The following is a 25,892-nucleotide window of genomic DNA, read 5'->3' on the forward strand; positions in this document are numbered from 1 at the left end:
AAACAGAAAATATTGGAAATACTCAGCAGGTCTGGCAGCATCTGTGAATAGAGACTCTGATTGGTAGAAGCATTGCCATGGGGAATGAACCAGGGAATGGCTGTGCCCCATGCTTTTATTCAACTGTAAAAGGTGCAACGCATGGACATATTCCCTTTGTTTACAAAGGACGGGCCGTGTGTGTGAAAACCATGTGGCTTCTAGCACATTCAAATGAGCCACACTGCAAGCCCAACTGATAGTGTAACTCTCAGCACAATAGAGATTGCATTCTTCAAAGCTACCTATATTCACACACAGGGCCCTATCCTTTGCAAACAAAAAGAACAAGACCACGCATTGCATCTTTTAAAACTAAATAAAAGCTTGGGCGGACAGACTGGTTCATTCTCCTCAGTGATGCCTTGACCAGAATTAACTCGTCTGATTTGAACTTAAACAAAAGCTTGGCAGTTAATTCGGGCTGGTTTAGCTCACTTAACTAGACAGTTGGTTCATAATACAGAGCAAGGCTAACACAGCACGGGTTCAATTCCCATACCAGCTGAGGCTATTCATGAAGGCCCTGCCTTCTCAACCTTGCCCCTTCACCTGAGGTGTGGAAAGCAGCTTATGGTCACTTAGGACTGGTGCATTCTCCATGGCAATACCTCTCTTAAATCAGAATCCATTTGCTAACTAATCAGTACCCTCTTCTCATGCAGTATAAATTGTTGCTTCCTTTGAGATTTCCTTTCTTGCTGAATCTTTCTGATGAGTACAGGATGAAAAACTTTGACAGGATGTCTCTTTTTTCAGCATGGGAGCTAGGAGCATTCAAATTTAGGTGGCATTTTGGGTGAAAAGGATGACTGTTTCCACTGGCAAAGAGTTGATAACCCAAGGGCACAGAGCTACAGGTAGAAGAGGAGACATTAAAAAAAACACACAGCCTACAGTAATGTTGCAACAAATTATGGAAATTAAAACAGAAAATGTTGGAAATACTCAGCAGGTCTGGCAGCATCTGTGAATAGAGACTCTGATTGGTAGAAGCATTGCCATGGGGAATGAACCAAGGAATGGCTGTGCCCCATGCTTTTGTTCAGCTGTACAACAAGGATGGTGACACTCTCATTCCAGGAATGAATTAAAACACGGACAATTTCTAGGTTTTAAAGAGATTGATTTAAGAGAACAGCTGCAGGCAGTAATCAAACCATGAACATGTAAAGTCATGTGGTACAAACAGAAAGCAGCTGGTAAGTGCCTCAAAATTTAGAACCAGGGTCTCAAATTGAAGTATCTTTACTTTTAGTTCACTAGCCTCACACCACCCCTCCCCTTTCAAAACGCTGTTTCAATTTTAATTTGCTTTTGTTTATTTTTTCTTGTTTGTTTATTTTCTTCATTTGCCTTACATTTTCCCATTTTACAGATTCCTTTGTTTATTAGAACCTCATCATATATCTTTATAATTTAATATTCAACTCTTTCAGTTTCAATAGAAACTCTATTCCTTGTCCATTTTTTTCTGCCTTAATCTTTGTTTTGCTTTCTCCATTCTACAGTGTACAGAAGGCAGGCAAAGTACATGAGCAAGAGGCACCACAGTGACCATGGAGGTCTCGAAGGACTGACAGAGTTGGGGTTGGTAGTTTTCTGAGTAGGAACGGTGAACAATTTTCAAAAGCCCAGGCAAAACCGTGGGAGAATAAAGAGACATCACAAGTCTCCCGCGGTCACTGCATGCATCCAGAGTAAGTGAAATGATCCTTAAAGGCACTGATCGGATAGTTACTATCAATACTGAAAAAATAATTTGGTGCTGTTAAGTAACCAGGAAGCGGTCAGCTTGACAGGAAAACCCTACTGGTTCACTAATGTCCTTTAGGGAAGTAAAGCTGCCATTATTACATTTGTGACTCCAGTCCCACAACAATGTAGTTAACTCTTAACTTCCCTCTGAAATGTTCAGAAAGCCACTCAGTTCAGGGGAAAAAAAGGGGTGGGTAACAAATATCATCCTTGTCAATGCTGTGCACAATCAGAGAATTACTTATGTTTCAAAACCTCTATGCCAACTGTTTGGGGGTGGGTGCTGCAAGGGTTTGATTATACAAGTACAATAGCAAAGAGCAATAATCACAAGCTACTCACTGGGTACAGGTCGTAGTACATCTGGGATAAGAATTTCCACCAGTGCCTGGTACAGCACGTGATCACAGTTCCTCATCCATTTAATGATGGGTTCAAATTTGCACAGGTTGATGAGTTTCTCTTTGGGGAACACAGCCTCACTCTCTTCCTCACTGCACAAAAACAAAAGCAACTTCACAACTAATACAGCAAATCGAAATGCAACAGTATAGTGTCGACTGAGCTGGTCCCAATTATTTCATACTGCAGCAGATCCATGTGGTATTGATGCATAGAAGATAGGAGCAGGAGGAGGCCTTTTGGCCCTCCGAGCCTGTTCCGCCATTCATCACGTTCATGGCTGATCATCCAACTCAAGCATTTATAATACACCTTTTACCCATTAAGAGGAACCAATAGCCAAGTTTCACCAAACATTGAACGTTAGACAATGGGGGCAAAACATTCTGCTTTTGAAACTAAGTGCCATGGTGGGTGGGTTCTGCAGTGAGTTTCCTGCTGGTCAGAGTGGTGGGATAATGTGTCCAATTTTGTGCTCGTAAGCTCATGTCTGTGCGGAGTCTGCACGTTCTCCTCTGGGTGCTCCGGTTTCCTCTCACAAGTCCCGAAAGACGTGCTTGTTAGGTGGATTGTTCATTCTGAATTCTCCGTGTACCCGAACAGGCGCCGGAATGTGGCAACTATGGGGTTTTCACAGTTACATCATTGTAGTGTTAATGTGAGCCTACTTGTGACAATAATAAAGATTATTATTATTATTATTAGTGGAGTACCTCTCCGAATCACGTAGCGGGTCAGGAACTGATTTGTCCGCCCTGCCGTTACCTAATGGGGGTCAACGGTCGGGTGCCATATTTAAGTACGCACATTTCTCCACTCTCTCCAGACTGGCTGTCTTTCAGGACACCTGTAGAGATAGCTATGCAGCAGAGAATGTTGTCCTGATATTTAGCCATGACTCCCTCCAGGCTTTGATATCAGGAGTATGCCAATGCCGGAATGTGCTTTATGAAGGATAGCTCCAGGAAGCATAAGAGCCTCATCTCTCCGGCCGCTGGCAACTGCCCCACAATGTACCCAGTGCAGGAAGAGGATGAATAATCTCATCCGCTTCAATTCACTCCAAACACACTCTCATCATGGCATTATGTACAGAAAGGATTACACTCTTCAGGGATCGCACATAACAATTGGCAGGGGCCACATATCAGTACTGATTGTCTCTTGGATACTTTCACATCACCATCATCTCATCCATCATACTGAACAAACTCCACCCGCAGCTCTTTCTTGGGAGGGCTCACCACACGCAGGGGGCAGGAGTTTGTTTCCCAACCTCTACTCCATTCCTTCTCATCACATTTCTTCCTTCTGTCTTCATGCAGTCCAAGCTTGTCCACAACAGAAGGGATGGGAGGAGGGATGGCCAACATCATAAGCTGTCCAAATTTGAGGAGGAGGTTGCCAAGCTGGCTGAGGAAGACAGGAATTGATCCTGTGGGGAAGGTGAGATCGGCTTCTCCCAGTAACGGAATACAGATGAGACCTCCATGCATTCTCACCTGACATTCAGTGAGTGTCGTGCAATCTTGTATTATGCCTACTCATGAACAAAATCTCCATTCTCTCTCTGACAGGCACCTGCAGCTCTAAGTAGAGTAGGGCCAACATAAACCCTAGTCCCCAATCCACCTCGGACAAGGATGCCAAGTATCAACCCTAAGAAAATCTGTCACTGCGTTCACCTGCACCCTCCACCCAGCGCAGAGACACACATTTCATGGGCCATAGCTCTAGGTTAGGCTCAGGGTCACTCCTGGAGAACACCTCAGTGACACATCTCCGCAGCAGTCGGAGGCAGCAGCAGCCCAGGTCTCTAGAACTCAGGAGGACTGCTGGAGACCAGGCATCAGCTGTCCAGGTAAGATGGTAAGCCTCTGCAGCAGACACCGCGACAATGTTGGAGATGCAAAGACAGACAGCAGAACATCAGTCACAGTTGCAAAAGTCACTCAAGACTGGAGCGAAGGCACCTGACTAGGTCCAGGATGAGTCACCTGACTAGGTCCAGGGTGAGTCACCTGACTAGGTCCAGGATGAGTCACCTGACTAGGTCCAGGGTTAGTCACCTGACTAGGTCCAGGATGAGTCAATTCTATGCAAGGATGGAGGACAAGTGCGAGCACTGTGCAGAGGGTCTGGCCAATCGTGCACATGTTATGGTCATGTCCCAAGCTTATGGGTTTCTGGGTTTCCTTCTTTAGCACCATGTCAGCGATTCTTAAAATTGAGCTGAAGCCATGTCCTTTGGTGGCCATATTTGTAGTGTTGGACTCACCAGGGCTGCAGATTGGCGTGGGGGCCGACGTCTTGCCCTTCACCTTGCTGATTGCCCGGAGGTGAGTGCTGATGGGGTGGAGGTCAGTTTCTCCACCCAGTCACTCAATGTGGCTGGGAGGTCTGATGGAGATCCTATACCTTGAGGAGCAATGAAAGGGTTTTACCAAAGATGGCAGCCATTTATTTTGTATTTCAAAGAGCTGAACACCATTAGTTGCTAAAGAGTGGGGGGGGGGGGGTAAGGGAAAGGGGAGTGGTTAGGTGTTTTTGGAGGGGTGGGGCTAGGGTTGGGGGTGTGGTAGGTGGGATTGGAGTGGTTATTCTGATTAGTTGTGTTGTTTTGTCTTTGTATTACGTATAGAATGAAAATAGTTGAATACAAATATATTTTTTCAAAAGGGTGGAAGAGTCTGATGTCATGGCTCCGACAATCCAGCACTTCGAGATCACCATGGTAAGGATGGTGACAGCCTTGGAGACATTGGCCCACCAGGTTTTTCCAGATTTGTGCATGGACCTGCACTCCATTACTAATCCACAGAGATCCACTCCCTGGATCTGTAATGATTTGATTACCTGCAAATGCTCGCATTCCAAGCATTGTCCAGCATCTCTGACTTTGTCTATATAGATGTTTCTGGAACATACCTCGCCATTCACCTGAGGAACGAGCTGCGCTCCGAAAGCTCGTGTTTGAAACAAACCTGTTGGACTTTAACCTGGTGTTGTAAGACTTCTTACTGTGATCAAGTTCTTTGACACAGCATTGTGTTGATTTTCACTTCCCAGAGCAGATGTTTACAGGGTTCAGCGCTGACCTTTCCAGAGATCATAGTCTGGTGAATCATGAGGATTGAAGATGCAAGCCCAAATGCAGAACGTATTGCCGACGTGACTTGTTGCAAATCCCTTTCAGTGCAATGGCATAGCAATAAAGGGCAGGAATGTGGGCTTCTCCCGTTGCTAGCACCTTATCCCTCCTGGAATCTTGTGGCTATCAAAGAGTCAAGTGGAAGCTAACCCTCATCTCCCTCTTCAGATTTCTGGTCCTTCTGCTCTTCATTGTCCGAGGAGTTCTCAGCCTCCTCCATGTCTCTCTCTGGCAAGGAATCCTGCCCTTTGAAATGCCAGGCTGTGAAGGGTGCAACAGATCACTACTACGCGGGAGTCCCTCTCTGGAGTGTGTTACAGATCCCCACCTGACTGGTCTAAACATCGGAAGCGCATCTTCAGGGTGCCAATGGTCTGCTTGTCGAGCCATGCTTCATTGTACCTCTCCAAGACACTAAGCCATTGCATGGGTAGATATCCCCTATCACCAAGCAGCCATGGCTGTACTTGCTGATGCCATGGGGCTGATGCCATGGATCACGCAGTGCCACACTCTGGAGAAGCCTGAGATAGCTGCAAAACCATGAAATCTGGCAGCATAGCTATCTTCACCAAGTGTGAACATCCTAGCTTACTGTAGAGGGGTCTGTCACACCCTTGAAACATTGGTTTGGGGCAGCCTGTGAAAAGCCGCACTGGTCCCTTGTGGATCCTGGAAACGAATCACAGGCAAACACCATCAGGGCCACTGGCAGGGCATGTCTTCCCTGTTCTGAGGCATTAGATCCTCCTGCAGAATGTGGTAGCTATGATCCACCATATCTCTGGACAAACACAGATGTGTGCAGCATTGTCTCTCATTCATCTGCATCTTCTGACCAAGGAAAGCCTTCGTCAGCCTTGGTCAAGTGAGTCACCTCCGTGGTACGGGTCTAACCTCCTCATCCTCTGTTCCTTGCTCGGGCTCCCCTGGACCTCAGGCAGGCCTCCTCCCTGAGCTGCACTCAGTAGTGCTGGACTCTTCCTCTCTCCTCCATTCCATGAGTACTGTCAATAAGGCAGTATTGAGCCCAGGCTCCCTTCTTGTTTGCTCCTTCTCTCTGTGGAATGTTAGAGATAACAGATTAATGATGGTTAAGCTACCAATTGCAAACAGTAAGCCACTGTTATGGCATCGAGCTTCATTTACACGACTGGCCTTGTTGCTGATGTGTCCTTGTAGCTGAGGCGCAAACTCACAGAGCGAGGTGACTAAGATGTCAACCCTGTCACTTTACACCTCAATCTCACAGAGGTTGGTAAAGGTTTGGAGCTATTAATAATAATAAAAATCTTTATTGTCACAAGTAGGCTTACATTTAACACTGCAATGAAGTTACTGTGAAAAGCCCCTAGTCGCTTGTTCGGGTACATTGAGGGAGAATTCAGAATGTCCAATTCACCTAAAAGCACGTGTTTCGGGACTTGTGGGAGAAAACCCAGACACGGGAAGAACGTGCAGACTCCGCACAGACAGTGACCCAAGCCGGGAATCAAACCTGGGACCCTGGAGCTGTGAAGCAACAGTGCTACCCACTGTGCTACCGTGCTAACGTATACCATATTATCAAACTCACTCCTCCAACCTCAGATCTGGCATACTGATTATACTTAGCTTGCAGATGATTTATGACAGGGTGCACTTTGAATCGTTGTCCATGTCAATTGGAAAAAGCACAATACCTGTGCCTCCTTTATGGTTATCTGCATTCTCATTTTTCACATTCCTGTTGGTTAATGCTGAAATGGAGCGATTGTAGGAAGAACATGCAGAGACAATATAAAATAAGGGGTGACATTTTTAAGGGGGTGCAGGAGTAGAGGGACCTGGATGTCCGTGTGCATAAATCATTGAAGGTGGCAGGAGGGGTGGAGCAGTTAATAAAGCAAATTGTATTCTGGACTTTATTTATAAGGGCATAGAATACAAGAGCAAGGTTATGCTAAACCTATGCAATACACTAGTTAGACCTCAGCTGGAATACTGTGCACAGTTTTCTACGCCACACCATAGGAAGGATGTGAACCCATTGGTGAGAGTGTAGAGACTGGTTCCAGGGATGAGAAACTTCAGTTATGAGGACGGATTGGAGAGGTTGGCGATGTTCCTCTTGGAAGGCTGGAAGATTTGATAGAGATGTTTAAAATCATGAGGGGGCTGGACAGAGTAGATAGGGAGAAATGCTCAGAAAATAATCGAGAACAACAGGGCACAGATTTAAAGTGATTTGCAAAAGAAGCAATTGTGATGTGAGAAAAACTGTTTTCGCACAACGGATGGTTGGGTCTAGAATGCACTGCATGGAAGTGTGATGGGGGCAGGTTCAATTGAAGCATTAAAGAGGGCATTCACTGATTATTTGAATAGCAACAATGTGCACTGGGTACAGGGAAAATGCTGGGGAATGGCTGGAGAATGCTCATTAGGAGAGCCAGTGCAGACTTGATGGGCTAAATTGCCACCTCCTCTACCGTAAAATTGGGCGATTCTGTCATGTTGAACCCATGATTCCTGTTCACATACCCTCTTTTGTATTACCTCTTAATAGGCTGCAGATGCCGCCACCTCACTCTGATCAGCCCAGTAATAGCATGATAACAGCATGGCCAGCAACATTAGGACGCTGCACTTTAATTTGTGCCTTTTTCCCACTTATGTACACAATCATTGCCCCTCCCTGGAGTGAGACTACAAAGCCCCAGGACGGACTTCACCCTGATTTTTTGGCTCGGACCCTGACTATGACGGTCGTTCTCTTTGCTCACCCACTCCTTCCCATTCCTTCCTGACTGCTGACAACACATTGTGCCTCTTTCACCTGCACCTTCCATGGTCTCTGTGCAACCTTTCCCACAGAATCCTTACAGGAGGTCTTTAAGCCCATTGAGTCTGCACTGACCCTCTGAAAGAGCACTCCAAGTGGGCCCACTGCCCCGCCCTATCCCGTAACTCCAGTTATCATGTGCGTCAATAAGGGACAATTTAGCATGGCCAATCCACCTAATCTGCACATCTTTGGACTGTGGGAGGAAACTGGAGCATCTGGAGGAAACCCACACAAACACGGGGAGAAAGTGCAAACTCCACAGTCACCCAAAGTCAGAATCAAACCCATGTCCCTGGCACTGTGAGGCAGCAGTGCTAACCACTGTGCCACCCTTATGTGCTCTCCTTCCTCTCTCCACCTCCACGAGTTTTTGTGCAAACCACCCCTCTTGTATTGCTCCCTCTCTCTTTGTAATTCTGTCTGCGTGCCACCTCTTCAATTTGTATACGCCTGCTCTAATTCCACCCTCCACTATGTCTGATTTCCTGTCTTTGATATTGGGCTCCAGCTTCCCACGTTCTGTCCCCCCTCAACCTGCCATTGTTCCCCGCCCCACCTCTCAGCCTATCATCAGTTCCCCCCCTCTCCCATCCCCATTGAATCCCCTGTCTCCTCCCCTTTCCCACAAGTCACTCTATCTGGATGCCTGCCCTGCCTTAGCCCCAAGAGACCTCCCTCCTGAATAACAGAGGAAGCCAGTGGGGGAGCAAGCCTCTGGCCACATCAGTGTAGCCTGGAGTGGTGCTGCTGCGAGTTGGCTCCAAGTGATGCACTCACCTCTAGATCATGAGCGAAGGGAGGGCCTTCGGCTGCACACCACTTACACCCAAGCATGTTTCACACCAGTCTAATTTCCTGCTGATGTTGCGTGGGAAAGGCTTCATGATTCCACCAGGTAGTGTTTTAATGAGCATTCAGATGGTAGTACATGCAAATGGAGTTGTCGCCACGCAGGGCCGGCCCAAGGTACCGGCAACTCGGGCAGTCGCCCGGGGCGCCATGTGCTAGGGGGCGCCAGAGACTTGGGTCCCGCGCATGCGCAGTTGGGCATGCGCGGTGGCCGCCCTCCCCCAGGGCGGCCCCCCCCGGCGCCCCCCCCCCCCCCCCCGCCCGCCCCCGCCTCGTCCCCCCCCCCCCCCCCCCCCCCGCCTCGGCCCCACCCCCCACAGGCGCTGAAGTGCAGCTTGCCCGGGGCGCCAGCAACCCTAGGGCTGGCGCTGTCGCCACGTATCAGCGGGAAACCCAACCCACCATTGGCACTGCTGCCTCACAGCTCCAGGGACCCGGGCTCAATTCCGGCATTGGTGACTGTGTGGAATTTTCACATTCTCCCCGTGTCTGCGTGAGTTTCCTCCAGGTGCTCTGGTTTCCTCCCATAGACTAAAGAATATGCTAAATTGCTCCTTAGTGTCCAACGGTTAGCTGGGATTACGGAAATAGGGCCGGGGAGTGGGCCCGAATAGGGTGCTCTTTCCGAGGGCTGTGCATACTCGATGGGCCGAATGGCCTCCGTCTGCACTGTATGGATTCTATGATTCTATGTCTCAGCCTTATTCAAATACTCTCCCAGATCCTTACAGCACCACTAGACTCTGAGCAACTGCAACCCTAATACAAGCAGGGGTGATCCACTTAACATTCCTGAACCTCAATCATAAATAATTCAACACGAGCAGCACGGTGGCGCAGTAGATTAGCCCTACTACCTCACGGCGCCGAACTCCCAGGCTCGATCCCAGCTCTGGGTCACTGTCGTGTGGAGTTTGCACATTCTTCCCCTTGTTTGCGTGGGTTTCCCCCCCACAACCCAAAAGATGTGCAGACTAGGTGGATTAGCCACGTTAAATTGCCCCTTAATTGGAAAAAATGAATTGGGTACTCTGAATTTCTTTTTAAAATAAACAAATAATTCAACACTATCTAAACACAAAGCAGGGCAGCAAGAGAATGGTCCCAACACATAGCCCTCCCAAAATAAGCAAGTAAGTCTGACACACCACCCCCTCCTCCCAAATGCACAGCCCAGTACCACCACCAGCTTCCCTTCCTCCCCCCCCTGCCTAGATACAGTCCAGAGTGCACACTGCCAAATCTCAAATTGCATCCAAGCTTTTTCAACTATTAAACTTAGTGGCTAACTGTAGCAGTACACCGGGATTTGACAGTGTTGACTCCGAGAGGGGTAGCTCAATGTCAGAAACTCACGCTTAGAAGATCAGTCCTTCCAGTGTAGTCAAATAATCAATGGATTGTCACAAAGATTTGTAATATTCTTACCTCACTGAAGTGACAGAAGCACCATCACTTGGCAAAGGAGTTGAATGCCAAAACGTTTGCCAAAGTTTTTCTATGTAATGAAACTGAAGATTTATTACAACATCCAACATTGCCTGTAAGGAAAGCCATAATTTGTTATGTGGGGTGGGATAGGTAATTAAAACTATATGTTAGCATGTTCAGGAAACAGGGGCGCGATTCTCCGATGCCGCGCTGACCTTCACGACGGCGTTGGAGGCCGCTCCTCGCCCCCCCCGGGGGGGGGGGCTAGGAGTGGTGTTTCGAGAAACTCGACCGTCGGGCCTTGACACTTGCGTCAAAGCGGCGTGCCGAGAATGACGCGACGTCAGCCGCGCATGCGCAGGTTGGCCGGCTCCAACCCGCGCATGTGCGGTTGCCGTCTTCCACTCCGCTGCCCCGCGAGACGTGGCAGCTTGATCTTGCGGGGCGGCGGAGAGGAAAGAGTGTGTCTCTTGGAGACGCCGGCCCGACGATCGGTGCCCAGTCCCCTCCCGAGCACGGCCCTGGTGCTCGATCCCCTCTCCGCCCCCCACAGGCCCCAAACTTACCTTTTGCGCTATGTTCATGCCGGCAGCGACCAGGTGTGGTTGCCGCCGGCGTGAACAGGTCGGAAACGCCAGGCCGCTCGGCCCATCCTGGCTGGAGAATTGCGGGCACCGTGAAAAACGGCGAGCGGCGATTCCGCGACACGCCATTTGGGGGGGGGGGGGGGGGGGGGGGGGAGAGAATCGCGGGGGGTGCCAGGGCGGCGTGTCGTGATTCGCCCGGCCCTCCCAGGATTCTCCCACCCGGCGTGGGGAGCGGAGAATCGCGCCCCAGGTATTGCTGCTTAATGATGCAGTTATCTAGATTGCTAACAATGCAAAGAAATAGAGTTAATATTTACCGATAATGATCAAATTTAATTGTTGCACCTAAAATAGCTACAACTGTAAATATGAATACTTTGGGCGCGATTCTCCGCAAATGCAGAGTCGTAAAGGCTGCCGTGAAACCGGCCGTGTTTCACGGCAGCCTCCGCGCCCCCTCCCGGGACCCGATTCAGGCCCCCCGGTCGGGGCTAGCATTGCGGCCCCGGAAAGAACGGCAGCGCGGGCTTAGCGAACGTTCGCTAAACCCGGCCGCCAAGACTCACGCCGGCTGACGCACACGATGACGTCAGCCGCGCATGCGCGGGTTGGACGGCTCCAACCCACGCATGCGCGGATGACGTCATCGCGCATATGCGTCAAACCCGCGCATGGGTGGTCCGTCATGCCCCTCAGCCGCCCCGCGGACTGATCCTGCGGGGCGGCGGAGGGACAAAGAGTGCGCGGTAATCGGACCCGCTGCCCGCGATCGGTGCCCACCGATCATGGGCCCATGCCACCCTTGGCACGGCCGTGGTGCGGCTGTGTTTAAATTTGTGAAAACGGCCGTAAAGGCCTGGGAAATCGGCCCATCGGATAGGGGAGAATCGCTGCTCGCCGTAAAAAAACGGCGAGCAGCGATTCGTGTCGTGGGGCGGCCGTGGGGGGGGGAGAATAGCGGGAGGTCGGGAAAAATGTCGGGAAGGCCATCCCGCTATTCTCCGACCCGTCGTGGGGGCGGAGAATCGCGCCCTTTAATAATCATCAATTTGTTGCCCTATCACAATGTACACACAAATCAAATAAGGTTAACCAAGTTGTCACTGAAATAAGAATTTCTCTTTAACTTTGTACAAGTTGAAAATCTAAAGTTGAAAATGGAGGCAAAGCAGGAGATATGTCATCAATAAAAAACAGGAAAGACTGATCACAAATTAGATGAAGAAAGACTATAATTGGGACAGTAACTCAGTTACTGATCTAATAAAATGGAGGCGGCAACTTCAACTTGTGGTCAAATTGAACATTGCTTCCTTGTTTTTATATTCTGCTTCTAGATATGAATGTCTTTTTTATGGCCTTAAATGGTTTACTGTCAGATTTGATGACCTGCATATTTGCACACACCTTCCTCTTCAACTGAAATACATACGAATTAGGAGCAGGAATTGGCCACTGCCCTTCAAGCTTCCTCCGCATTCAATAAGATAATGATTGTTCAGGTTTTAACCTCGACTCCACATTTCCTTTCACCCCCTTGCTAACCAAGAACCTGTCTTAAAAATATTTAAAGATTCTGCTTCCACTGCCTTTTCAGGAAGAGTTCCAGAAATTCATGACACTCAGAAAACAAATCGCCTCATCTGTTTAAAATTAACATCCTTTATTTTTAAACAGTGACCCCTAGTTCTAGATTCTCCCAAAAGAGGAAACATCCTTTCCACATTCATCCTGTTCATAGAATCCCAACAGTGCAGAAGGAGGCCATTCGACCCATTGAGTCTGCACCAACCCTCGGAAAGAGCATCTTGCCTCGGCCCACTCCCCGATCCTATTTCCTGCAACCCCACCTAACCTGCACATCACTGAACATAAGGGGCAATTTTAGCATGGCCAATCCACATCACCTGCTCATCTTTGGACTGTGGGAGGAAACCGGAGCACCCAGAGGAAACCCACACTGACATAGAGAGAAAATGCCAATTCCACACAGTCACCCATTATTGAACTTGGGTCCCTGGCGCTGTGAGACACTGTGCCACTCCCTCAGGATTTTGTGTGCTTCAATCAAGTTGCCTCTTATTCTTCTAAACTCGAGTAGATACAAGCCCAGTCTGTCCAACCTTTCCTCATAAGACAACCCATCCATTCCAGGTATTAGTCTGGTAAACCTTCTCTGAACTGCCCCCAACACATTTATATCTTTCCTTAAATAAGGAGATCAATACGGTACACAATACTCCAATTAAGGTCTCAGCTGTACAACTACAGCATAACCTCCCTACTTTTGTATTCAATTCCCTCGCAATAAATAATAACATTCTATTAGCTTTCCTAATTAAATGGTGTACCTGTATGCAAACGTATGTGATTCATGCACTAGGACATCCAGATCCCTCTGCATCTCAGAGTTCTGCAATCTCTAATCATTTAGGTAATAAGCTTCTTTTCAATTCTTCCTGCCAAAATGAACAATTTCACATTTTCCCATATTATACTCCATTTTCCAGATCTTTGCTCCCTCACTTAACCCATCTATATCCCTTTGTAGACTCCTTATGTCCTCTTTAGAACTTGCTGTCCTACCTTTGTGTCACCAGAAAACTTAGCAATCATTTTGACACCTCAGCACTGATCACTGTGACACACCACTCATTACATTTTGTCAACAGAAAATTACCCAGTTATGCCTATTCTCGGTTTCCTATTATTTAGCCAATCTTCTCATACGTTACCCTCTACACCATCAGCTTTAATTTTCCATAACACCATACCACTTCAGATGGATTTTCTTCCCTCAATCTTATTTTCAGAATGTATTACTGTGTATGGATTTATATTGAACTGCACTTGCCACCTATCACCACTTCTGTCCCTCCTGCAGTCTTTCACAATTCTTGTCACAAACGCAATATGCAATTTCTGGTTGTGTAATCCAAAGTATTACATCGCCTATCACACAGTTAAAATACTGATCAGTTTTCTCACTTGGTTTTTTCAAAACTATGACTTTACTTTAAGAGAAAATAGAACAATTACAATATTACATTTACTTTATAGGCCACCAACTAGCAGAAAAGATTTTGAGGAATAGATTTTCAGCGAAATTACAGTGATGTACGAAAACTAAATAGTAATTGGGAACTTCAATTATCCAAATTTCGACTGGGGTAGTAATAGTATAAAGGGCAAAGAGGGAGATGAGTTTTCAAAGTGTTCAGGAGAATTTCTTAGACCTGTATGTTTTTAGCATAAAGAGGAAGGAGGCATAAAAACAGAAATTCTGGAAATATCGAGCAGGTCAGCAGCATCTATGGAGAGAGAGAGAAAAAGTTAACGTTTCAGGTCCACAATTTTTCCTCAGAACAGTTTGGATGAAAGGTCATTGACCTGAAATGTTAACTCTATGCACAGATGCCTCCTGATCTGCGGAGTATTTCTTCATTTTCTGTTTTTATTTCCGAGTTCACATTTTTACAGTATTTTCCTTTGTAATGATGAAGGAAACATTGCTGAATCTTGTTCTCAGGAATGAGCTGGATAAAGTGGAGAGTGAGAGTAACTGATGACAGTTGGTGCTAACTTTTAGTGAAGAGTGGTTTGGGTTAGTTATGGAAAAGGACACGGAGCAATCCAGTGTAAAAATACTATGGGCGCAATTCTGCGAGCCCCGCGCTGGGCCGGAGAATCGGCGCCAACACGCCTGCCTCTCTCTCCCCCCCCCCCGGGCCTATATTGTTGCGCGGCTGGCCCCTGATCCCCGAAGCCATTTTGAGTCGGGGCTGGCGCGCTGAAGAAGTCCCCCGCGGCGCCCATTTGGCGCCAGGAAGGGAGGCTGGAGCGGCGTGAACTGCTCCAGCGCCGTGCGGGGGCCAGAATCGGTCGTCCCCGTGCCCGTTTGCCGCCATCGTGAAACGGGACGGCGTTCACGCCGGCGCAAACACTTCATCTCCATTTTGGAGACTCGTCCCCTATATTGAAGGAGGGCCAATTTCAGTGGAGGGAGAAACCAATCTACCTGGTAAATTGGAATCAAAGATTAGCAGACAAAATTGTAGAAGAATGGGCTGCCTTTAAAGAGGAGTTGGTTCTGGTACAGTTGGCTACATTCACACAATAGGGAAAGGTAAAGCCAGAGCTCCCTGGATGACAAAAAAGAGATGCAGTAAGCTGAAGCAGAAAAAGGTGGTGTATGTCAGGTGTCTGGTTGATAATACAAATGAGAAATCAGGCTGAATATAGAAAGTTCAGAGAGGAAGTGTAAAAGGAAATCAGAGGAGCAGACAGAGACTGGCAGCTAACATAAAAGGAATCCAGAAGTCTTACATAGACATACAATGATGTGGAGATGCCGGTGTTGGACTGGAGTCGGCACAGTAAGGTGTCTTACAACACCATGTTAAAGTCCAACAGGTTTGTTTCATAGAACATAGAACATAGAACAGTACAGCACAGAACAGGCCCTTCGGCCCTCGATGTTGTGCCGAGCCTTTTCGAAAGTTAGTGATTCGAAACAAACCTGTTGGACTTCAATCTGGTGTTGTAAGACTTCTTACCGTAGACATACAAATAGTAGAACGCTATAAAGATGATGTGATGCCAATTAGGGACCAAAAAGGAACCTACTCATGGAAGCAGAGGGTATGGCTCAGCTGCTAAATGAATACTTTGTATGTGCCTTCATCAAGGAAGCAAATGCTGCAAAAGTCGTAGTAAAAGAGGAAGCAATTGAGACACTAGATGGGCTAGAAATTAATAAAGTGGAGATACTAAAAAGCTGGGTCTTCCTTTGTGTTTGCAAAACAATTAGAAAAAATTCCCTTCATAAATGGGATACGCTAATAATGAATGTCAAAATACAGCTTGTGTTCAGGGTGAGCAACATGGAGAGATACAAACTTTTTCACTTAATTGTGCCAGGGAAACGATTCTCTACACGATAAGACATGAGCATAAATGAATACAAGATTCAACAGAACCCCAGCATCGCAAAGCAAGGCAGGGCATTGGACAGTATGAGTACATAGTACGGGTCCTGAAAAGGCATGGTGATGTGAGGCTTGATTTGAAGCACCTACCTGTCCCCAACCATTCCCCCCAACCTCTCATCACTCAGTACACCTCACCTCACAGTGTTCCCTATACAAAGTCTGTAATGTCTTCACTTCATTCAGTGTGATATCCTCCGGCAATGGACTGCTACCAACCTCAGCATCAATAAAGTCTGGCAATGCATGAGACATATCTGTGGGAGCAACAATAATGAACTAATGTTTATTATCTATATAAATATGTTTTACATATGCATAATCACTTCAATGCTTACGATCGCTGCACTGGCACTGCCAGATGCCATACTCAGTCAGACTGATCAGCAGTGTGTCAGGTTTGCTACAAGATACAGAACCTGACATGATGCTTTTTAATTCAAAGTATCATTGACACTTGAGCACATCTCAAACCTTGCAACACCTTTCTGTTTAGGTTTCAATCTGTGATTATATCTTTTTTTTAAATTAACCCAATGTTAATGCATTTCAATCAATATTGGCAAGCACAGGAAGAGTTGGAAAGACATCTGCTGAAAACCAATAACGTGAGAATGGAACTGGAGTGCCATGGACAAGCAGCATCTCACTACGGTGGAGCACTCTGTTAGTGTTGTAGTTGAAGCAGCTTTTGCATGATGTTGGATACTTAAAATTAAATTCCTGATAACCTGGAGAGGATTAGCTCCTTCTCAAACCAACTGTATCAGATTAATTGACTAACCCAGAAACTGCTGGTGGTGTTGGCTCTGTGCAGCTACAGATTGCTCTGGGGTTGTTGTGGCTGCATGTTGTCCATTTCCAGGCATATTGTCTCCTACACCATCCAACTTCTGCATAGGTTTAAACCTAAAGACAAAAGCAGCAAACTTACAAAAAGGATCCATATGAAGGTGCCAGAAATAGTGACTTTACCAGACATGGCCACTTAGTTTTAAAGCGAGAAGGTTATTAAAAAAAAGCCATTTACAATTACAAACATTGACAAGTCAAACTGTTTTTAATACATTTTTAAATCTATAAAATGGTTGTTGGACAAAAGATTGATTTGATTATTTACAACTGAATTACTGAACAAGGTCAACACCATTTTAATCATAAGATACAGATTCAGTCAATCGGTACAGACTATTATTCAGTTAAACTCAATAACTGTCACGCTTGATTTATGCTCCAAGACCTCGCAGCCCATTCTATAATCCTGAAACTACAGCTTGGTTCATGTCAATAGTGGAGTTGCTAGCATGCAGTCCATGCAATGGATGAGCGTTGGATAGTGGGATGTTAGAATTGCACCTTGGATGCTGGGTTCCGGAGTCCCTGGGGATTGGTTGAGTGGTTCATGTTAGTAGTGGGGCTCTTGGGGGGTGGAGGTGTGGGTGTGCGGGTACGCATGTGCGTATGCGTGTGGTGGGTTCAGGGTCCTGGGCGTGCGTTGACTAGTGGGATATTAGGATTGTACCTTTGTTTCTGATGCACTGGTTGTTGTCGCATTGCCATGTACTGCATATCCTCCTGTAAACGGTTCAATGGTGAATCTGGCTTTAGGCGAATCCCATAATAATGGTACTTAGAATTTCCCCTGAAACACAGGAAAATTATATAAACCTAAAGACAGTTGAAGGAATAAACAGTGAATGCAACTGAGAACAACTAAAATAATGCAATTACAATTTGAAAAAAGTAAAAGACACACAAAAATTAATTTTCATTTCAGAAATATGTTTTGAATATGTTATTACAATAGAAATACTGGATTTAAATCAAATAGGTTCTCAACAAATAAGTGCTGCAATGCTCCCAATTAAGCAGACACTTGATTTTTGTATCCAAAATTTCAGCCAACACATTACTAGACTTGCTGTGCGGTGGCATAATTAGTGACTTTAGGTCTTCTAAGTTCTGTACAGTATTAGCGCGCTCTATCTTTAAGCTATCAAGGCTGATATTCAAACGACGACTAAAGGAAAACAAAAATATCTGTATTACTCAGACTCAAGTGTAGCGCTGGTTACTTATTAGATCCAGAATAGCTGAAGCAACTCTGACCTCAACAATGCTACCATGGGAAAAGGTTCACTGGAGGCCAAGTTAAAACAAGACTATTTCTAACATGCATTTATGTTGATGAGCAATCTTTTTTTACCCTGACCTTGTTCCCAGTCTTCTGGTCCTCAGCCCCATGAACACAGAACGAATCAGTTTGCCAAAGGAAGCTGCATTGACGGGGTCGAGCTTCTGTTCTTGGCAGTGCCGAAGGTAATGGTTGTAGAGGGAGCTCCGAGGAAGGCTAACTCCCTCAGCAGTTTCATAGTTATCGAGGAGCCACTGAAGCTGTGTTGAATAGAGACAGTGTGTCACCCATCCATACTGTACACAGTTAAACTACTTTGGTTACTTGTGAGTTCACTAAATTAATATGTGAGAACAGAAACTTCTAATGAGTCTGCTAAGGGTTAAATAATAAACAATTAAACCTGTAACTGCATTCGCAAAAATTGCCCCCAGCAGCCATGATCACTAAGCTGGTTTTAATTTAAACCATGTGGGAACTATTGAAGCAAAGGTGTAACTTTTACATTCAAATATTTTCTCCTGTATTGCATGGGAGAATAAAGATTACCTGGAACCCTCAACCTTTACCAATCGGAGTAAACTTGTATCTGGTCTATGACATTCTGGGGTAAATTGGGAGAGTGTCCCTTTAAGGTTCGAAGGGTTGGGTGGGCGAGAACGGTGTGTGAAGGATGTTCCTTGAAGAATGAAGATTACCCTGCAAGTATTCTCCCTTCTATAGATCACAACCTTCACAATTCGGCAGACCAGCCTATTAGGCCATGCAAGTAGAAATGCTGTGTTCGCGCCAGTTCTATCAACAACGTAAAGATAAAACACCAAGTGAATTATAGAACATAGAACAGTACAGCACAGAACACGCCCTTCGGCCCTCGATGTTGTGCCGAGCCTTTTCTGAAACCAAGATCAAGCTATCCTACTCCCTGTCATTCGGGTGTGCTCCATGTGCCTTTCCAATAACCGCTTGAAAGTTCCTAAAGTGTCCAACTCCACTAGTCCCCAGCCAGTAGTAATTAGGCAGGTTATAACATCAAGGTTAACATCAATATAACATTAAGGTTGAGGGAGCTAGGGCTTTTCTCTTTGAAGGGGAGAAGGATGAGAGGCGACTTAATAGAGGTTTATAAGATGATGAGGGGATAGATAGAGTGGAGGTTCAGAGACATTTCCTCGGATGGATGTAGCTGTTACAAGGGGGCATAACTATAAGGTTCAGGGTGGGTGATAGGAGGGATGTCAGAGATAGTTCTTTACTCAGAGAGTGGTTAGGGTATGAGCTTCCCAATGAGGGGGTGGAGAAATCGTTAACAGAGTCACCATAATAGAGCTGGCCAGTGTAGAAGCAGCTAGAGAGGAGAGAGCAGCAGTGAAGTACTGCTGCTGTTGTATATATGTAATTGTAAATAAAGTTATTCTTTCAATTCTACAAATTCATGCTGGATTCTTTGGGCCCTCACAAAATTGACCTTTTATATATTGAAAAAAACTCTTCCTATCTTCTTTTATTTACTAGCTTGCTTGCACTCATATTTCATCTTCTCTCCCCTTATTGCTTTTTTGTTGTCCTCTGCTTGCTTTTAAAGGCTTCCCAATCCACTAGCTTCTCACTATTCTTCGCCACTTGTATGCTTTTTCTTTGCTTTATGCTGTCCTTGACAGAAAGGAACAGGAGCAAGACTGGGCCATTTGGTCCCTCAAGCCTGCTGTGCCATTACAATGTTTCACTAATCACAACATCCTGGGCTAGTGCATGTTCAATCCCAGCCCACTTGACCCCAAGTCACAACACAGGTGAAATTAGATTTTATTTAAAATTCCCCAGATTCTTGACTGAGCCCAATAAACTGCAGACACCAGGGCCGGGATTCTCCCCTACCCAGCGGGGCGGGGGGGTCCCGACGTGTTGGAGTGGCGTGAACCACTCCGGCGTCGGGCCGCCCCAAAGGTGCAGACGTCTCCGCACCTTAAGGGGCCAAGCCCTCACATTGAGGGGCTAGGCACGCGCCAAAGTGGTTGGCGCTCCGCCGGCTGGCGTGAACAGCCTTTGGCGCCACGCCAGCTGGGACCGAAAGGATTTCACCAGCCGTCATAAATCCGCGCATGCGCCGGCTGCTGACGTCACCCAGCGCATGCGCAGGGAGGGGTTCTCTTCCGCTTCTGCCATGGTGAAGACCATGGCGAAGGAAGGAAGAAAAGAGTTCCCCCACGGCATAGTCCCGCCCGCCGATCGGTGTGCCCCCATCGCGGGCCAGGCCACAGTGGGGGTACCCCCCGGGGTCAGATCGCCCCCCCCCCCCCCCCCAGGACCCTGGTGCCCGCCTGCGCCGCCAATCCGGCTAGTCAAGTAGGTGTTTTGATTCCTGCTGGTGGGAGAGGCTTGACAGCGGCGGAACTTTGGCACATCGCGGGCTGGAGAATCAGTGGGGGGGGGGGACCAACCGACGCGGTGCGATTCCCGCCCCCACCGAATCTCCGGTGGCGGAGAATTCGGGACACGGCGGGGGCGGGATTGACGCCGGCCCCCCGCGATTCTCCGACCGGAGGGGGTCGGAGAATCCCGCCCCAAGTTTGTAACTTTAACACAAGCAACCTTTTTTATGAACAGTATTATAATTAAACTAACAGAAAATTATAACTGACTATCTAATACCCTTTTCCAAAGACCCCTTCCTAACTACCCCCATTCTTTACACATACAGATAAAGAAGATAGGGGAAAGGATGGCGGAGAGGGAAAACAAAATAAAAATTAAAGGATAATGATCTTTGCTGCACTGGGATGGCTTCTGGTTAATGTCTTTCTAAAGTTCAGGCTTTTGTTTTGATACTTCCTCCTTCTTCGCTTGAGATGGTTTACTCTGGCAAGGTTGTCTAGCTTCTCTGCAGACTCAGCAAAAGATGTGCCTGGTACCCTCTGCTTTCAGGACAATAAAGCAGTTCCTTCACTTCAGCAAGCAGGACAGAGGGAGAGTTCCTTTCACTTCCAAGGTTTAAACACTTTTGTCCATTTCTCTCAAGCATCATGTAGGAACCATTCACTGAATCACTGACCATCTCACGGTCACGGACCAACCCACCAGTTGCCTGTTAACCAATAAATCCGACTCCCTCCAAACCTGGTTCCCAGATCCACTCAGTGCTGAGGAGTCTGGTCTTTCCTCTCCAAAAAGTAAAACCTGGGAACACAGTGACCTGACAAGCCGGCTGCTTCAACCTTGAGTTTTCTGCTTAAAGGCAGATTTCGATTACGAGTCCACAGACCAAAATAATAAAATTAAATAAATGGGAACAAAATAAATAAACAGGAAGGACTCTTACACTATCCTTATTCTTGCCACACTAGCAACATCATTATGTGGAGATGCCGGCGTTGGACTGGGGTGAGCACAGTAAGAAGTCTTACAACACCAGGTTAAAGTCCAACAGGTTTGTTTCAAACACGAGCTTTCGGAGCACGGCTGAAGAAGGAGCCGTGCTCCGAAAGCTCGTGTTTGAAACAAACCTGTTGGACTTTAACCTGGTGTTGTAAGACTTCTTACTGTTAACATTCATTGGCTGCAGGAGCCCATTATACTGCACTATGATTGGACTGCCTTCCATGTTGTTTCAGCATTTCAATTGTGACTATCAAACAACAGAATGTACAATCCCATTACTATTACTTTGACCAGTTAGAATCCAATCATCTCAGGACATCGCTGCAGGGTGATCTCTCAGGGTAGAATCATAGAATTTACAGTGCAGAAGGAGGCCATTCAACCCATCAAGTCTGCACCGACCCTTGGAAACAGCACCCCACTTAAGCCCATGTCTCCACCTCGTCTCCGTAACTCAGTCATCCCACCCAATCTTTTTGGACACTAAGGGCAATTTATCATGGCCAATCCACCTAACCTGCATATCTTTGGACTGCAGGAGGAAATCGAAGCACCCGAGGAAACCCACGCAGACACGGGGAGGACGTGCAGACACCGTACAGACAGTGACCCAAGCCGGGAATCGAACCTGGGACCCTGGAGCTGTGAAGCAACTGTGCTAACCACTGTGCTGCCATGCTGCAGGGTAGCATCTGTGCCCTACTGACCTTTCTTTATCACAAGGTCAGATGTATGGATGTTTGCTATGATTGAGGTGATAAAATGGTTTTATAGCCTTAAATCTTTGAGACCATCACCAACTGAAATAGAAGCCCAAAAGCTAGGTTTCTGGGATATGTTGATTGGAATTCCTGGCTGTGACATCAGCCATTGTCAGAGGATTAGATCCTGTGTGTCAAAGACAGTTGACCTCTACCGGGGAAGGCTGGATTATGAGGCAGACTTGGGTTGCATGGGGTGCCAGATGTGTGTGCTGAGAGTACTATCCAAGATATCTGTGAGACTTAGGGTGCTTTCTACCAGCTGTGTTACACTAGCAACGCGCAGCTAGTAGATTGCCTCTTCCAGAAAGTCGCAATGTGAATTGTAGGCGCATCACCTTTTAGCACATCTGCATATTAGAGTGTGTCAGCTAATCTCACTCTAAAATCACTCCTGTAATCTAACCAAGGCGTTGAGATGTATTCCCTTCTCCTGGAGACCTTGGGTGAGTGCTGTTCAATACAGGTGTCCACAAAAGGGGACCAGACAGAACAGCCCTCATGGGGGTCTCCCAGGGAATCGGAGCCCCAAGTTCTTGCCCTCCTCTGTAGGGTGGCACCCTGGCACTGCTGGTGCCACCAGGGCACCTTGGCACTGCCAGTCAGCGAGCGGAGCTCTTCATTGCAGAAAACGGGACTAAGTGCGGCCTCATCGGGGAGTTCCCCACTGAGGCTACGAATCTGCCTGAATGGGAACAGAATCCCATTCCATAGCTTGGGGTTTCTCGGCGCTCCAACCACCAAACACCGGCTAAACACGCTCGTTGTTGGACTCTGTTCCCATTAGATCGCGCCCGTAAACTTTGTTATATCAGATATTTAAAGTATAGTTATAGTTCCTGCGAATATAATTGCCCATAATCATAGGCCAAAAACATTTTAAGAGCCGGGTGCCTTAGTATATTTTAGTGCTGACCCATCAGCTGTAGGCCCTGCATAAGTGAGCCTTTTTTTAAAAACGGCGTTTGCTTCACCATTAAGCGTGCCAATGACGTGATCAAGTCGAAGAGTTTAACCATGCATTAAAGTACTTTAACCTAAATCATGAATCCTGACAGTGCAGAAGGAGGCATTGGCCCATCGAGTCTGCACCAACCCTCTGAAAGAGCACCCTATCTTGGCCCATACCCCCACTCCGTAACCCAGTAGCCCCACCTAACCTTGTGGGCATGAAGGGACAATTTAGCCTGGTTAACCACTTAATCTGCACATCTTTGAACTGTGGGGGGGAAACTGGAGCACTCGGAGGAAACCCACGCAGACATAGGGAGAATGTACAAACTCCACACAGTCACCCAAGGCTGGAATTGAACCCGGATCCCTGGCGTTGTGAGGCAACAGTACTAACCACTGTGCCACCATGTCACCCCCATATTATCTGTGGATCAAAAATAGATACATTTTAAATTACCATTTATATGCCTCCAAACATTTCAGCCGCTCTTCTGAGGGTGTTGCTTTCATGCGAGGGCATGGTTTATGGAGAGCGTTTTTCATTTGAGGGGTATACAAGCAGGGTCTGACTTAATCCTCGTTGGCTACCTACACAGACAGAAGTTGTCGGAACCCTGGCCAATGCTACCACCCCAGTACAGGGTGTTCAAGTCATTTGCAGGACCTCTAGCACTGATGTAGAAACTCTTGCCCTGTTACAATGTGAATTATACTGCTTATGTGATTAACAAATACTGCCCACTCCGCTCTTCATTTTGAATGTTTCACGACTTATGGGTGAAAAAGAAAACTAGAGACTTCATTTCTGGAGAGATACACTCAATGAACTGAAGGAGTACGTGAACAGTATTTAATAGTTAAGACCATTAACCATTATTATAACTTATTCCATTGGTCTCTAGTTTTTCCGCTGCAGTTCTTTGCAATCATTCTCAGTGGAATAGTTCAATATAGAAAGTGTTAATAATTTCAAAATTCTGAAGATTGACTGAATGGAAAATAGCAACACTTCAGGAAATATGGGTACTCACATGGCTGTTCAACAGAGTACTTTTATGGGCTGTGATCCCTTCGGATTTCTGTAGGTTCTCGATTGCCATTTCAATCTATCAGATTAAAGTATATGAGAGCAAATTTAGTTGTTATCTTGACAAACAAATATTTGAAAGCAGTAAGGTGTATAAATGAGGCAACCATTTAGAGTCCAGAATTAGCACAACTTTCAAATTTCAAATTAAAAATGTATAACAAAATATTGATATATATGTTTATTAAAATTAAACAGAAGATTAAACTAGTTCCTAATTTGTTCTTCTCGAGGTTTATCCATGCTCTGTAACCTTTGGTTTCCTGCTGCTTCCCCAGTTGTGTGAAGCAGGTAACTGGATGCGGCTTTCTAAAAAAATGCAGCTCTACATCCAAGCTGAGACACTATGAGGGAACACAACTTTGATCTTTCCGTTTGCTGCTCTCTAAATAGAAGGATTTGATCATAAGTATCACAATATCAGGATAACTCCCTATCCTGAGTAGCAGTACAAGATCTTTAAACTGGTGTTGGCTTATGCAGGACCACGTGCTCACATCCTCCTGTGAGTCTTAACAGACATTCTTCTGATTCACAGAGACTACGACTAACTGAGTCAAGCTAACTTTTGGAAATGAAATACAACTAATAGTAAATTTATTACTTGCACGACAAAGGATTAGACCAAATTTATACAAGTTTTATCACAAGATCATAATTTCTTAAGGGACACTTTTGACATCCTGGTTTCTTTGAGTTCTAAGAAAGATCACTGATCTGAGACATTAATTCTGTTCACTTTCCACATATACTGGTAGGCCTGCTGAGTATTTTCAACATTTTGTGTTTTTATTTCAGATTGCCAGCATAGCAATATTTTGCTTCTGTGTTTCCTTGTTAATTGCCATCGCTTTAAGTGTTCTGACATGGTGAGTAATGAGTTAACACCTCAATTTTCCCTCAATTTCTCCCTTAGCAAATTCTATTCCATGCATGAAGTGCATATCTCAATGTTCACTTTCAATACAGACAAATTCATTGCCTATTGAGTTTCATTAACCATTAAAATCCTAGGTCCTATTGAGCACTCTTTCTTTTTATTTTGCTCTGATCTTGATCTTAGTACAGTGAACTGAATGCTTTGTTTCTGTGCTGCGCTCTCTACAACACCTTGAGGTAACACCATACCCTCGCTTGCTACCATCTCGAAATTTATCAGTGTTTCATTGAGCTTGATTACACATCAGTAATGTACACCGAAACAGGAGAGGTCCCAATGTCTCTCAGTCAGTCGCCTCTTTCCAATGGCCTTCTGTTTCATTTCTGTTGGCCAATTCCTAATTTCTGTATCTGTGTATTTATTATTGATGTTATTCACTTTGTTTATAAAGGGGTTTTTTGCACATGACTCTACTAAAGGCCTTGAGGATGTTAAGTTTATTTGTCTGTGAAGGATGCCAGATATCAGGTTCGTCAAGAAAAAGCCAAATTGACTCCTTTATTAGATTGTTTTCATAACTGCTCTGATATTTGTTAGATATCTCATTACTGAAGTCAGCTTTTTGGGCTTCTAGGTATCAGATACCTCCTCTACCTCTCTTGAATC

The 25,892-nt window shown here is 46.1% G+C and overlaps 1 protein-coding gene across 7 annotated transcripts in view; it reads right to left on the reverse strand.

The window, feature by feature from the left end:
- rfx2 (regulatory factor X, 2 (influences HLA class II expression)) overlaps window positions 1-25,892 on the reverse strand; it is a 184,129-nt gene that overhangs the window by 40,517 nt on the left and 117,720 nt on the right. For 6 of the 7 annotated variants that reach the window (XM_038778014.1, XM_038778017.1, XM_038778012.1 and 3 more), the window contains 7 exons: window positions 24,291-24,365; window positions 18,239-18,426; window positions 17,555-17,674; window positions 16,817-16,941; window positions 16,171-16,289; window positions 10,455-10,567; window positions 2,140-2,291 (listed from right to left, as the gene is read on the reverse strand). In XM_038778014.1, coding sequence (XP_038633942.1) covers window positions 2,140-2,291; window positions 10,455-10,567; window positions 16,171-16,289; window positions 16,817-16,941; window positions 17,555-17,674; window positions 18,239-18,426; window positions 24,291-24,365 — 892 coding nt within the window. The remainder of the gene's footprint in view (window positions 1-2,139; window positions 2,292-10,454; window positions 10,568-16,170; window positions 16,290-16,816; window positions 16,942-17,554; window positions 17,675-18,238; window positions 18,427-24,290; window positions 24,366-25,892) is intronic. The other variant, XM_038778016.1, reaches the window with a different exon arrangement.

This window comes from Scyliorhinus canicula, chromosome 18 (assembly GCF_902713615.1).
Source record: "Scyliorhinus canicula chromosome 18, sScyCan1.1, whole genome shotgun sequence".
Lineage (NCBI taxonomy): Eukaryota > Metazoa > Chordata > Chondrichthyes > Carcharhiniformes > Scyliorhinidae > Scyliorhinus > Scyliorhinus canicula.